We start from the raw sequence: 16,228 nt of genomic DNA, 5'->3' as shown, positions 1-16,228 counted from the left end.
TAAATGCCCTTGTACGACGCTGTCCGGAAACACTGCTGCGAATCCTACGCCATCAGAAGACTTAGAGCCATCTGTGTACACAGCAATGGCATGAGAATGAGAGTGAAAGTGGTCAAGAAAATGAGAGCGGGAAGCGACCGTAGACAGTTGGGCTTTCGAGCAAGGGAGAGAGAAAGAACAGACTCGAACAGCTGGAACTTCCCAGGGGGGTAGGGAAAAGTGAGATGCTACATGTACATAGAAAGGTGGTAATTGAAGAGAAGACAAGAGCGAATGAAGGCGAAGAGAGAAGGGACGGAGTAAATGGGCGGCGAACAAATAAAGAATGTCTACTAATATCAGTGACCATTCTATAAATGGAAGGATTGCGGAGATCATGAGAGCGTACATAGTAGCGAAGGAAATGGGCATCACGGCGATCGGATAAGGTTGGAACATTCGCTTCTGCATAGAGGCTCTCGACAGGGGAAGAGCGAAAAGCACCAAGGCATAAACGTAATCCTTGGTGATGAATGGGGTTAAGGCTAGAGAGAGTAGCAGGAGATGCCGCTGAATAGATCTGGTCACCATAATCAAGTTTCGATAAGATAAGGGTGGAATGTAGGCGAAGGAGGGTTCGACGATCAGCTCCCCATGAAAGATGAGCAAGGGTTTTAAGGAGGTTCAGCCGGCTGTGGCAAGTTGCCTTCAGAGAGGTAATGTGAGGTTTCCAGGATAACCTACGATCAAAGAGGAGGCCCAGAAACTTGACTGTATCACGTTCAGGGATACGGGAGCCATAGAGGTACAAAGGATGATCGGAGATGACAGAGCGTCTAGTGAAAGTAATTTGGTGGGTTTTAGTGCTGGAAAATTTAAACCCACATGTGGTGGCCCAATTGGAAACACGGTCGACTGCATGCTGGAGAGAAACTGTAATAAGGTGACAGTCAGCGCCTGCACAGGCAATAGCGAAGTCATCAACATAGAGTGATGACCAAATATTTGATGGAAGACTAGAGGCCAAATCATTAATAGCAAGGAGAAAAAGTGTTGTGCTCAGAACACATCCCTGGGGGACACCTTCAGCTTGGATAAAGTCCGGGGAGAGCACATTATTAACCCGAACACGGAAATGCCTGTCAGTTAAAAAGTTCTTAAGGAAGGATGGTAGATTGCCTCGAAGGCCTAAGGAGTGGGCTTGGGCTAAAATATTATACCTCCAAGTTGTGTCATATGCCTTCTCAAGGTCAAAAAATATGGCAATAACTGAGTGGTTATTTGCAAAGGCGTTACGAACATACGTATCCAAGCATAATAAGGGGTCTATGGTAGAACGTACCTTACGAAAGCCATATTGACGAGTGGAGAGACTGTTGTGTGTCTCTAAATACCACACTAAACGTCTATTTACTAGGCGTTCCATCACTTTGCAAACTGCACTGGTAAGAGCAATGGGACGATAGTGGGAGGTTTCATGTCCCGTAGTGCCTGGTTTGTGGAAAGGGAGAACAATGGCGGATTTCCACAGCTGTGGAAGAACTCCTTGTGACCAAATAAGATTGTAAAGGCATAATAGGACTGCAAGGGCTGACTGATGTAAATGTTGTAGCATACGAATATGAATGTCGTCGGGCCCAGCTGCCGATGATCGGCAAGCTGAGAGTGTTGCCTCCAGTTCTTGAAGTGTAAAAGGCACATTATACTGTTCTTCTCTGAGAGAAGAAAAGTCCAAGGGTGCTAACTCTCTGGCAGACTTTGAGGAAAGAAATGAGGGGCATAGATGGAGTCCCTGAGAAATACGGACCAGATGATTGCCAATTTCATTGGCAACATCTAGTGGGTTTGCTATATCAACACCGGCAACCCGCAGAACAGGAGCCGGGTCAGGAGAATATTTACCACTCAGTTTTCGTACTTTTTTCCAGACTGCACTCATAGAGGAAGCAGAGGTGATGGTGGAGACATAATCTCGCCAGCAAGTGCGTTTAGCATCATGGATGACACGGCGAGCGATCGCACGCTTCTGCTTAAATTCAAGAAGTCTCTCTGTGGTTCTATTGTACCGGTACCTGCCCCATGCAGCGCGTTTCAAACGTACTGCACGAGCACAAGCAGAAGACCACCAAGGCACGCATTTCTGAGAATGCCTGCCCGAAGTTTGGGGTATAGAATGAGAAGCTGCGGTTAAAACGGAGGACGAGAAGAGGTGTAAAAGCTCATCGATGGAGGACGAAGAAGGAACCTCTCTAAAAACAGTTAGGTGTGAGTAAAGGTTCCAATTTGCCTGATCAAATTGCCAGCGTGGGATGCGAAGAGGTGGTGAATATGAAGGGGAAGTAAGAATGATTGGGAAATGATCGCTGTCATGTAAGTCCGGAAGAACAGACCAAGTGAAGTCTAATGCGGCGGAGGAAGAGCAGACTGAGAGATCGATGCAAGAGAGAGTGTGAGTCCGAGGATCAAAATGGGTGTGAGTACCTGTATTTAAAACATGGAGGGGGTGGGTGGCAAGAAAAGCCTCTAACTGAATGCCACGGGAATCACAGTGAGACCCCCCCCCCCCCAGAGGAAATGGTGGGCATTAAAATCACCAAGTAACAGAATCGGTGGTGGTAATGACGAAACAAGAAAGGCAATATCCGGAATAGATAATGCCCGAGAAGGAGAGAGATATAAAGAACAGAGCGTATATCACCTATGCAAGTGGATATGGGCTGCTGTGTAATGCAGCGAAGTACGAACAAATAGCTGATGGTATGGAATATCAGTGCGTAGAAGGGCACTTTCATTAAAGGTCCCATCAGGAAAAGGATCTGAAGAGTGTAATTCTGGTTCCTGTAAGCAAACACCAACAAAGGAAAACTGGGAGAGTAACATCTGAAGCTCACCCCGATTACCCCTGAGGCAGCGTATATTCCACTGTAAATAGGCCATGATTGGCAATGATAAAGATACCTGAAATCCGCAGGTAAGGGTTCCGACGGACTAGAAGGGTTAGAAAAGTCCACATGCGGAGGCAGTGGAAAATGTTCAAGCAGCGAAGGAACGGTGCGCTGTGAAGAAAGGAGTTGCGCAGATGGAGTAGAGAGAGAAGGAGCGGAGGGTGGATCAGTGTCCATTGATGGTTTGGTCTTTGCAATATATTCAGAGATTGCTTCAAGTGTTTCAGAATTCAGAGACGTCGTATGGGAGACAATATTTGAAATGGTAGGGGGAGGATGAGTAAAGATTGGAACTGTAATGGACTGTACCAAGGTAGGGGGGGACAGAAGGGTGGAGGGAACTGGAGAAGCGTGGAAGGGGACAGAAGAGGCAGAAACCTGGGAGGTGGCAGAAGAGGAAGAAACTTGGGAGGGAACAGGGGAGGAAGGTACAGTACGAGGAGGAGGGTGAACCTCTACACTTGTAACAGAGCCAGTGAGAGGGGGAGAACCAGGTACAGAGACAGGGAAGGGAAAATGAGGAGGTGGAAGATGGGTAGGAGGTGTTAACGGACCTTTTTTTGACTTTTGAGAAATAGAGGGACGATTGGGAGGTGTCATACGAGATCTCGTCGCTACTGAGGCTTGTGAGAGAGAACACGAAGAAGCAAGATCAGACTGAGACGTTGAAGTAGGGACGTCTGAGCCGAGGACAGCAAAAGAATTAGCTACAGGAGTGACTATGGGAGAGGTAACCACAGAGGTGGGTGCAGAAGATGGGATACCAGAAGTGGGGGGACGTTTTGAAACACGGGAATAAGAAACACAAGGTAGTCTCCCTTGGAGGCGGAGATGAGAAACTGCCATGGCATAAGGGAGACCTGCCTCTTTGAGGTAACGGATTTCCCGCTCGTTTAAGTAGACAACGGCGAGAGTATGAAGGGTGAGCCTCATGACAATTAAGGCAAGAGGGAGGTCGATTGCATGACGTATTAGAATGGTCATCGGCACCACAGACTGGGCATTCGGCGATAGATCTGCAATATTTCGCTGGATGGCCAAATCGCCAGCAATTTCTACACTGTTGCGGTGTAGGGATCACCTTTCGAACTTGTAACCGATGTCCTGCTACATAAACTGAGGATGGGAGTTCACGGCTGTCAAAAGTTAAACGAGCCACATTGCAAGGGTATCGTCTCCGCCCGCGGGCAGGAAGAACGTAAGTGTCTACCTTGAGGATTGGGAGATCTTGGAGTTCCAGCTGTTCAAGAATGTCAGTGCCACATGTCTGGAAATTTTGTTGAACTATGGTATGGGGCAGAATGATGGTACCACTACAAGAATTGAGGGAATGATGCTTTTCAATAGTTAAAGGAACAGTATCGATATGGGAAAGATGAGAAAGCTCATGAGCCTGGGTAGCATTCTGTACGGTGACGATGCGTGTACCGCTCTTAAGAGCATGAAAAGAAATATCTTTACCAACATGGCGTAGGAGTGCCTCGCCAATACTGTGGTCAGAAAAATAGGCAGTAGAGGAAGTCGGTCGTAAAGTGAAGAATTTAGTCCATTGTGCAGTCTGAAACTGAGCGTGGAAAGGTAGTGAAGGACGTGTCGATCTTTTCTGAGAAGAACGAGAAGGTGGAGAAGTATCACCAGCAGGTAATTGTCGTTGTCGTTTAGGCGTGGGACCAGAGTTGGTCCGACGTGGAACGGGCCAGCGATTCGAAAATTGCCGCACCGTAGAGGGAGAGGCCGGAAGCATAGTCAGAGGAGAGCGAAGGTCAGATAAATCGAAGGAGTCAGTCGAGGCCTCAGTACCTGAAGCGGGTGAGGAAACAGCACTGGCAAGAGGTACAGAGGCATGAGGAGTGTCCGAAGAGTGGTCCAAAGACAAGGCGGGGTCAGAACGGGGTGCGGTATCAAGAAGGGGCCCGGGGGTAGCAGGTTCATGGACTAGGGCTGCCATGGTTAGGTTACTTCTTTCTTTTTGTTTTTAAGAAAAAAAAAGAAAGAAAGAAAACTAAAAAAAAGAATAAAAAAAGGGGGGACCGGGGAGGGATAGTTCCTAGGAGGAATGAAAGGGCCAGAAATCTCCCTCCGCGCCCAAGAGGACCTCAGCACCGCAAGTAGCGCAGATGCAGCATGGAACCCGTGCCATACCCTACCCATCATGCCAGTAAACCGGCAATCCGGGATAGCAACCTCACATCTGCCGAGCTACCTCGGTGGACAAAAGAGAGGGCGGCTGGAAATCCGCCACAAAGCATACCTCCTTCGGCCACCACCCCCGGAATCCGAAAGGTGGCTTCCAGAGATACACCCATCGCCCGAGAGACACCCAAAGCCACCCTCTGGGATACCGGAGAAGGATCAGGACATCCCCAGGCAATCCAGATTCCACGGCAAACTACACCACCGCCAAGAACCTCAACGGAATGGGATGGACCCCGGTACCCTTTCCCCTACCTAGGAACTAGGGTGCCTGTGAAAAAAAAAAAAAAAAAAAAGGAAGGGCAAAAGGGAGGGGTGGGGAGGAGGAGGAGGAAAGGAAAAAGGGGAGGATGGGATAGGGAACGGGGGATTGGGGGGTAATTAGGTTCGGTCTGAGGAAGTAGACCGACAGGTCTAATTCCTCAGACCAAGAGCCTCTTCACCACGCCAAGGAGCCCCCCTTGAAGAGGTACCTAGCAGTAGCTAGTGCAATTTGCAATTCTGCTTGTATCTCTTCCATGTCATTACAATGCCACCCCTTGAGTACCATTTTTATTTAGGGGAAGATAAAAAAGTAACAAGGCTAGATCTGGGAATCAATGAGCATGAGGTACTATCACCATGTTTTTTTGGCTAGAAAACAATGGTCTTTCTGGTCTTGAGTCAGCAAACAGAGCAAAGATTCAACAACCACTCTCATGATCAAATTTTGTTAAAATTCTTAGACATGACCGTAAAGAAATTCCAACAGCACTTACAATATCCTGGATACTCTGATGAATATCTTCATGAATAGCCCTCCTTACATTTTCAGTGCTGGCATCTGTTTTTGACACTGATAGATTATCAGAGCATTCATCCTCAACTGATGCTCATCCTGCTTTGAATAGAGAAAACCATTCAAATTGTACAAGAATGGTATAAAATACCAACAAGATGAAATTAAGATATGTGCAACATCTGGGTATCTTTATTGTAGACGTTTTGCCATCCAGTGGCTTTATCAATACAAATTCCAGGACATAACTTGAAGACAGTAGAACTATATACGGAAGATGAGGTAATCAGTCCCTCAACCTTGGAGTTGGTGCGAAGAGCACCGTAGTCAAGGAGATTCTGAAGCAGAAGTAAGGAGCCTGGCGCTTATATACTAACGTCAGGTGGAAATGGGATGTGTAGCAGAAGAGGGCATAGTCACTGGTAGGCACGATTCCCCAGTGGAAGTAGGTCCTACCCAAAGAGATGGGTAGGACCTACCACCCTCTACAACACATCAGCACCCTCTACACCACCCTCCACAACACATCAGCACCCTCCACAACACATCAGCACCCTCCACAACAAATTACCACCCTCCACAACACATCAGCACCCTCCACAACACATCTCTCCACAACACATCAGCACCCTCCACAACAAATTACCACCCTCCACAACACATCAGCACCCTCCACAACACATCACCACCCTCCACAACACATCACCACCCTCCACAACACACCACCACCCTCCACAACACACCACCACTCTCCACAACACACCACCACTCTCCACAACACATCACCACCCTCCACAACAAACCACCAACCTGCACAACACATCGCCACCCTCCACAACACACCAACCTCCACAACACACCACCACCCTGCACAACACATCGCCATCCTCCACAACACACCACCACCCTCCACAACACACCACCCTCCACAGCACAACACCACCCTCCAAAACGCACCACCACCCTCCACAACACACCACCACCCTCCACAACACATCACCACCCTCCACAACACACCACCCTCCACAAAACACCATCACCCTCCACAACACATCACAACCCTCCACAACACTCCACCACCCTCCACAACACATCATCACCCTCCACAACACACCACCACCCTCCACAACACACGACCCTCCACAACACACAACACACCACCACCCTCCACAACATCACCACCCTCCACAATGCACCACCACTCTCCACAACGCACCACCACTCTCCACAACACACCACCACCCTCCACAACACAAAACCACCCTCCACTACACATCACCACCCTCCACAACACATCACCACCCTCCACAACACATCACCACCCTCCACAACACATGACCACCCTCCAAAACACACCACCACCCTCCACAACACACCACCACCCTCCACAACACACCACCACCATCCACAACACATCACCACCCTCCACAACACATCACCACCCTCCAAAATACACCACCACCCTCCACAACACACCACCACCCTCCACAACACATCACCACCCTCCACAACACATCACAACCCTCCACAACACTCCACCACCCTCCACAACACACCACCACCCTCCACAACACACCACCACCCTCCACAACACACAACACACCACCACCCTCCACAACACACCACCACCCTCCACAACATCACCACCCTCCACAATGCACCACCACTCTCCACAACACACCACCACCCTCCACAACACACCACAACCCTCCACTACACATCACCACCCTCCACAACACATCACAACACATCACCACCCTCCACAACACATCACCACCCTCCACAACACACCACCACCCTCCACAATACATCACCACCCTCAACAACACATCACCACCCTACACAACACACCACCACCCTCCACAACACATCACCAACCTCCACAATAGACCACCACCCTCCACAACACACCACCACCCTCCACAACACACCACCACCCTCCACAACACACCACCACCCTCAACAACACACCACCACCCTCAACAACACATCACCACCCTCCACAACACATCACCACCCTCCACAACAGACCATCACCCTCAACAACACATCACCACCCTCCACAACACATCACCACCCTCCACAACACATCACCACCCTCCACAACACATCACCACCCTCAAAAACAGACCACCACCCTCCACAACAGACCACCCCCCTCCACAACAGACCACCACCCTCAACAACACATCACCACCCTCAACAACAGACCACCACCCTCAACAACACATCACCACCCTCCACAACACATCACCACCCTCCACAACAGACCACCACCCTCAACAACAGACCACTACCCTCAACAACAGACCACCACCCTCAACAACAGACCACCACCCATCAACACATCACCACCCTCAACAGACCACCACCCTCCACAACAGACCACCACCCTCCACAACAGACCACCGCCCTCCACAACAGACCACCGCCCTCCACAACAGACCACCGCCCTCCACAACAGACCACCTCCCTCCACATCAGACCACCGCCCTCCACAACAGACCACCACCCTCCACAACAGACCACCACCCTCCACAACAGACCACCACCCTCAACAACAGACCACCACGCTCCACAACAGACCACCACCCTCCACAACAGACCACCACCTTCCACAACAGACCACCACCCTCCACAACAGACCACCACCCTCCACAACAGACCACCACCCTCCACAACAGACCACCACCCTCCACAACAGACCACCACCCTCCACAACAGACCACCACCCTCCACAACAGACCACCACCCTCCACAACAGACCACCACCCTCCACAACAGACCACCACCCTCCACAACAGACCACCACCCTCCACAACAGACCACAACCCTCCACAACAGACCACCACCCTCAACAACAGACCACCACGCTCCACAACAGACCACCACCCTCCACAACAGACCACCACACTCAACAACAGCCCACCACCCTCCACAACAGACCACCACCCTTCACAACAGACCACCCTCCACAACAGACCACCACCCTCCATAACAGACCACCCTCCACAACAGACCACCACCCTCCACAACAGACCACCACCCTCCACAACAGACCACCACCCTCCACAACAGACCACCACCCTCCACAACAGACCACCACCCTCCACAACAGACCACCACCCTCCACAACAGACCACCACCCTCCACAACAGACCACCACCCTCCACAACACATCACAACCCTCAACAGACCACCACCCTCCACAACACATCACCACCCTCAACAGACCACCACCCTCAACAACAGACCACCACGCTCCACAACAGACCACCACCCTCCACAACAGACCACCACCCTCCACAACAGACCACCACCCTCCACAACAGACCACCACCCTCCACAACACATCACCACCCTCAACAGACCACCACCCTCCACAACACATCACCACCCTCAACAGACCACCACCCTCAACAACAGACCACCATGCTCCACAACAGACCACCACCCTCCACAACACACCACCACCATCCACAACAGACCACCACCCTCCACAACAGACCACCACCCTCCACAACAGACCACCACCCTCCACAACAGACCACCACCCTCCACAACAGACCACCACCCTCCACAACAGACCACCACCCTCAACAACAGACCACCACCCTCAACAACAGACCACCACCCTCCACAACAGTCCACCCTCAACAACAGACCACCACCCTCAACAACAGACCACCACCCTCCACAACAGACCACCACCCTCAACAACAGACCACCACCCTCCACAACAGACCACCACCCTCCACAACAGACCACCATGCTCCACAACAGACCACCACCCTCCACAACAGACCACCACCCTCCACAACAGACCACCACCCTCAACAACAGACCACCACCCTCAACAACAGACCACCACCCTCAACAGACCACCACCCTCAACAACAGACCACCACCCTCAACAACAGACCACCACAATCCACAACAGACCACCACCCTCCACAACAGACCACCACCCTCCACAACAGACCACCACCCTCAACAACAGACCACCACCCTCAACAACACATCACCACCCTCAACAACAGACCACCACCCTCAACAACACATCACCACCCTCCACAACACATCACCACCCTCCACAACAGACCACCACCCTCAACAACAGACCACTACCCTCAACAACAGACCACCACCCTCAACAACAGACCACCACCCATCAACACATCACCACCCTCAACAGACCACCACCCTCCACAACAGACCACCACCCTCCACAACAGACCACCGCCCTCCACAACAGACCACCGCCCTCCACAACAGACCACCGCCCTCCACAACAGACCACCTCCTTCCACATCAGACCACCGCCCTCCACAACAGACCACCACCCTCCACAACAGACCACCACCCTCCACAACAGACCACCACCCTCAACAACAGACCACCACGCTCCACAACAGACCACCACCCTCCACAACAGACCACCACCTTCCACAACAGACCACCACCCTCCACAACAGACCACCACCCTCCACAACAGACCACCACCCTCCACAACAGACCACCACCCTCCACAACAGACCACCACCCTCCACAACAGACCACCACCCTCCACAACAGACCACCACCCTCCACAACAGACCACCACCCTCCACAACAGACCACCACCCTCCACAACAGACCACCACCCTCCACAACAGACCACAACCCTCCACAACAGACCACCACCCTCAACAACAGACCACCACGCTCCACAACAGACCACCACCCTCCACAACAGACCACCACACTCAACAACAGCCCACCACCCTCCACAACAGACCACCACCCTTCACAACAGACCACCACCCTCCATAACAGACCACCCTCCACAACAGACCACCACCCTCCACAACAGACCACCACCCTCCACAACAGACCACCACCCTCCACAACAGACCACCACCCTCCACAACAGACCACCACCCTCCACAACAGACCACCACCCTCCACAACAGACCACCACCCTCCACAACAGACCACCACCCTCCACAACAGACCACCACCCTCCACAACACATCACAACCCTCAACAGACCACCACCCTCCACAACACATCACCACCCTCAACAGACCACCACCCTCAACAACAGACCACCACGCTCCACAACAGACCACCACCCTCCACAACAGACCACCACCCTCCACAACAGACCACCACCCTCCACAACAGACCACCACCCTCCACAACACATCACCACCCTCAACAGACCACCACCCTCCACAACACATCACCACCCTCAACAGACCACCACCCTCAACAACAGACCACCATGCTCCACAACAGACCACCACCCTCCACAACACACCACCACCATCCACAACAGACCACCACCCTCCACAACAGACCACCACCCTCCACAACAGACCACCACCCTCCACAACAGACCACCACCCTCCACAACAGACCACCACCCTCCACAACAGACCACCACCCTCAACAACAGACCACCACCCTCAACAACAGACCACCACCCTCCACAACAGTCCACCCTCAACAACAGACCACCACCCTCAACAACAGACCACCACCCTCCACAACAGACCACCACCCTCAACAACAGACCACCACCCTCCACAACAGACCACCACCCTCCACAACAGACCACCATGCTCCACAACAGACCACCACCCTCCACAACAGACCACCACCCTCCACAACAGACCACCACCCTCAACAACAGACCACCACCCTCAACAACAGACCACCACCCTCAACAGACCACCACCCTCAACAACAGACCACCACCCTCAACAACAGACCACCACAATCCACAACAGACCACCACCCTCCACAACAGACCACCACCCTCCACAACAGACCACCACCCTCAACAACAGACCACCACCCTCCACAACAGACCACGCCCCACAACAGACCACCACCCTCCACAACAGACCACCACCCTCAACAACAGACCACCACCCTCAACAACAGATCACCACCCTCAACAACAGACCACCACCCTCAACAACAGACCACCACCCTCCACAACAGACCACCACCCTCTACAACAGACCACCACCCTCCACAACAGACCACCACCCTCAACAACAGACCACCACCCTCAACAACAGACCACCACCCTCAACAACAGACCACCACCCTCAACAACAGACCACCACCCTCAACAACAGACCACCCTCAACAACAGACCACCACCCTCAACAACAGACCACCACCCTCCACAACAGACCACCACCCTCCACAACAGACCACGCTCCACAACAGACCACCATGCTCCACAACAGACCACCACCCTCCACAACAGACCACCACCCTCCACAACAGACCACCACCCTCCACAACAGACCACCACCCTCAACAACAGACCACCACCCTCAACAACAGACCACCACCCTCAACAACAGACCACCACCCTCCACAACAGACCACCACCCTCCACAACAGACCATCACCCTCCACAACAGACCACCACCCTCCACAACAGACCACCATGCTCCACAACAGACCACCACCCTCCACAACAGACCACCACCCTCCACAACAGACCACCACCTTCCACAACAGACCACCACCCTCCACAACAGACCACCACCCTCCACAACACTTCTAAACTGTCATTGCTACATTGTTATAACTACGCATGAGAGTGAAGTGATATAGGGTTCACAGGTAATAATACAGTAGTGACAAATTCCAAGTGTGAAGTCAACTCACTAGTACAGGTATGACTCTCCTTCACTCCAGGTACTGCTCTCTCTCACTCACTTTTACTACATCTTGCATGCCAGTAATTTAACTGTAGTAGCACTGTGCATTTTTAATAACAGACATTTTTTTTATTTTTTTCAACAAAACGGCCGTCTCCCACCGAGGCAGGGTGACCCAAAAAAGAAAGAAAATCCCCAAAAAGAAAATGCTTTCATCATCATTCAACACTTTCACCACACTCACACATAATCACTGTTTTTGCAGAGGTGCTCAGAATACAACAGTTTAGAAGTATATACATATAAAGATACACAACATATCCCTCCAAACTGCTAATATCCCAAACTCCTCCTTTTAAGTGCAGGCATTGTACTTACAGACACATTCACAAAAAAATCCTTCAAAAATTATGGTGCACATAATGCTGGGGTGTGACACATCACAGAAAATACAGTGTTTAATAAAAGGCTTATAATAAGTAATAAAGATAAGAATGCAGGAACAATTTAAATAAACAAATATCTTTAGTAAATTTTTAATTGATTTGTACAATAAAAACATTAGTAAAAAACTTCCATTTACAAATACTGTAAAGTACAAAACTATTCTGGTTACTAACTCCTGCTCTCCAAATCATTTCTATATATAAATATTCCAAACATTTTATATATTTTTTGAACTGTAAAATACTGCCTACAATGAAGAGCACATTTGTACTCCCAATTAATCACACAGTCACTTGCTTGAACATTTCACCTGATACATGTACAAGTCTTTCTCTTTTTTTAACTTAAATTGCTTATACACTAAATACAAATAGCTCAATAACTATGTTGTCAGTTTCACTCATTCTTAAGTGTAGCCATGATACAATACACTCATTCTCAAGTGTAGCCATGATACAATACACACATCCCATCACACACACTGATCATATTTAGTTGCCACTCTCAGTTTTACCTCTGACCATGTACAACACACACATTCATTTTCAATTTAGCTTTGGATACATTTGCACTAGATATTATTAGGAATGTTTACACCTGTAGTTCCAAGGCTTAGGAGAAAGTCTAGTCTCTAAATAAGCTGTAGATGTTGAAGGGGAGTTACCTGCCACCTGAATAAATTAGATAAAACCTAGCTTAGCTCTCAAATTTTAATAAAGAACTGTGCAGTATATTCTGTGCAACTACTACACTGAGGTAATGTTCACCTTACTGTACATGGTTTCTGTAAATTTTATTGGAGATACACAAAGCTGGTAAAGGGAGAGAACAAGGGTGAGGAATTTGATATACAGTAAAGTGTAGCACATTTCTCAATGTATCTATCTAATAACAAGTCATGGAATTTGTGATGCAATGTACAAGGTCAAATAAAAAGCTATTTAATGAAATTTTTAATTCTGAATATTTACTGCACTCCAGAATTTTTAGAATCAGTAAAAAGTTTACATATCAAGTCAGGAATCTGCTGAAAGTCAGGAATCTGTTGAAATTTTTAAGTCTCAGTTGAGAACACATTTCTTGTCTAAAGCTTACAATCCTGACGATCATACGATATATCATTCTTGAATATAAACTTTAGCATTCTTTTCTTATTGAAGTTTAATTTATGATTTGAAGTGCAACCATTTGTACATTTCTTGAAGGAACAGAAGCTCAAAAATTATAAAATCCCAGATTATTATACACAGTAGTGCCCCGCTTTACGGAGTTTCGCCTTACAGCGTATGGCTAATACAGTGGACCCTCGACATTCGATACTAATCTGTTCCTGAGAGCTATCGAATGTTGAAAATATCGAAAGTCAAATTAATTTTCCCCATAAGAAATAATGGAAATCAAATTAATCCATGCAAGACACCCAAAAGTACGAAAAAAAAAAATTTACCACATGAAATATTAAGTTTAATGCAATAGAATAATTACAATAACAACAATAACAATAGAATAATAACAACAGAATAATTGACACTTACCTTTAATGAAGATCTGGTGATGACTGATGGGATGGGAGGGGAGAGTGTCGAAGTTGTTACTGTTTAGAAGGGGAATCCCCTTCCATTAGGACTTGAGGTAGCAAGTCCTTTTCCGGGGTTACTTCCCTTCTTTTAATGCCACTAAGACCAGCTTGAGAGTCACTGGACCTCTGTTGCCATTCCTTTAAGATTTGTCTAAAATGGGCCATAACATTGTCATTGCAATAGTCACCAGCACGGCTTGCAATAGCTGTGTTAGGGTGATTTTCATCCATAAAGGTTTGCAGTTCAACCCACTTTGCACACATTTGCTTAATTTTTGAAGTAGGCACAATGGAGTCCACAACTGGCATAGGCTTCTCAGGGTTAGCCCCAAACTCTTCAAAATCTTTCTTAATTTCCATACTAATTCTCACCCTTTTTACCACAGGGTTGGCACTAGAAGCTTTCTTGGGGCCCATGGTGACTTATTTTGCAGAAACAAGCACAAAAACAGTGATAATATGGAATGTACCAAATGTATCCTTAGATGCGCGCACACTGGCTGGCTTGTAAACAATGGCACACACGGGGCAGTTCAGGCCACACGTGGACAAGTCTCGAACGAATCGTATCGAATGTCGGGTTTTCCATCGAATGTCGAGGCGAAATTTTTGCATTAAAATGCATCGAATGTCGGATTTATCGAATGTTGATGCCATCGAATGTCGGGGGTTCACTGTACAGCGATTTCAAATTATGACCAAAATTTGCTTTACAGCAAGCAGTCTTTCAAATATGGTGTGCCCCACCTGGTTTGCTTACATTCTCTGTGAGCACATCTATTATGTCTGGAAATGTTCCAAAATTTCAAGTGTTTTAAAGTTATTGTGTATTTTATGTATACATGTACTCTGATAATTATACTTATGTGTACCTGTACCTAAATATACTTACACACTGTGCTGGCATGTAGGTACACATTAAAATCACTAAGTCTCTCTACTCTTGACGCCATGTAATCTCTTGGGCACACTAAATGTCATATAGTATTACGTTAATATAGACATTTCCATTAATCTATCTATGATATTTTTTCAAAATTATATAATAAATATGCTATGTAACATACAAACATGATACATGCACCCACAGTATAAAAATAGACATACATATGAGATTTGTTTACCAAGTGGTTGGTGAGAGGGTTGGAAGAATTACATTTTCTCTAGTCAAACACCAGTATCTTAACTAGAAATTTATTCCTTTCATATACAGTGGACCCCCGGTTAACGATATTTTTTCATTCCAGAAGTATGTTCAGGTGCCAGTACTGACCGAATTTGTTCTCATAAGGAATATTGTGAAGTAGATTAGTCCATTTCAGACCCCAAAACACACACATACAAACGCACTTACATAAATACACTTACATAATTGGTCGCATTCGGAGGTGATCGTTAAGCGGGGGTCCACTGTACTTTCACTCTATAGTTATTCATGGTTCTTGTGGGTTTAGTGCTTCTTTATGATTATAATAATAATTTGTAATAACAACAACTTTTAATAAAAATTTGTAATAATAATAATAATAATTTGTCAGAGTATCATTCCTTCTAAAAATTACATAAGAATGGAAGTGTTGGTCTTTATTTATTCTACTGTACCACTGCAGAGACACCTTGTACACAATGTAAGGTTTTT

At 48.2% G+C, this 16,228-nt stretch overlaps 1 protein-coding gene across 10 annotated transcripts in view; it reads right to left on the bottom strand.

The window, feature by feature from the left end:
* The window catches only part of LOC128684691 (uncharacterized), a 131,307-nt gene that overhangs the window by 31,520 nt on the left and 83,559 nt on the right, over nt 1-16,228 (bottom strand). Inside the window, exon 16 of one of the 10 annotated variants that reach the window (XR_011393955.1) lies at nt 13,068-13,681. The exons of 7 other annotated variants lie outside the window; for them this stretch is intronic. Coding sequence is in view for 1 of the 3 variants with exons in the window: in XM_070099810.1 (XP_069955911.1) it covers nt 13,592-13,681 (90 nt within the window). In the remaining 2 variants the exon portion in view is untranslated. Of the gene's footprint in view, nt 1-13,067; nt 13,682-16,228 lie in introns of those variants that run through there. 2 more of the 10 variants (XM_070099810.1, XR_011393957.1) reach the window with 2 other exon arrangements.

This window comes from Cherax quadricarinatus, chromosome 5 (assembly GCF_038502225.1).
Source record: "Cherax quadricarinatus isolate ZL_2023a chromosome 5, ASM3850222v1, whole genome shotgun sequence".
NCBI classification, from domain to species: Eukaryota; Metazoa; Arthropoda; class Malacostraca; order Decapoda; family Parastacidae; genus Cherax; species Cherax quadricarinatus.
The sequence above is the reverse complement of the archived record's forward strand: the minus strand, read 5'-3'. Positions and strand labels throughout refer to the sequence as shown.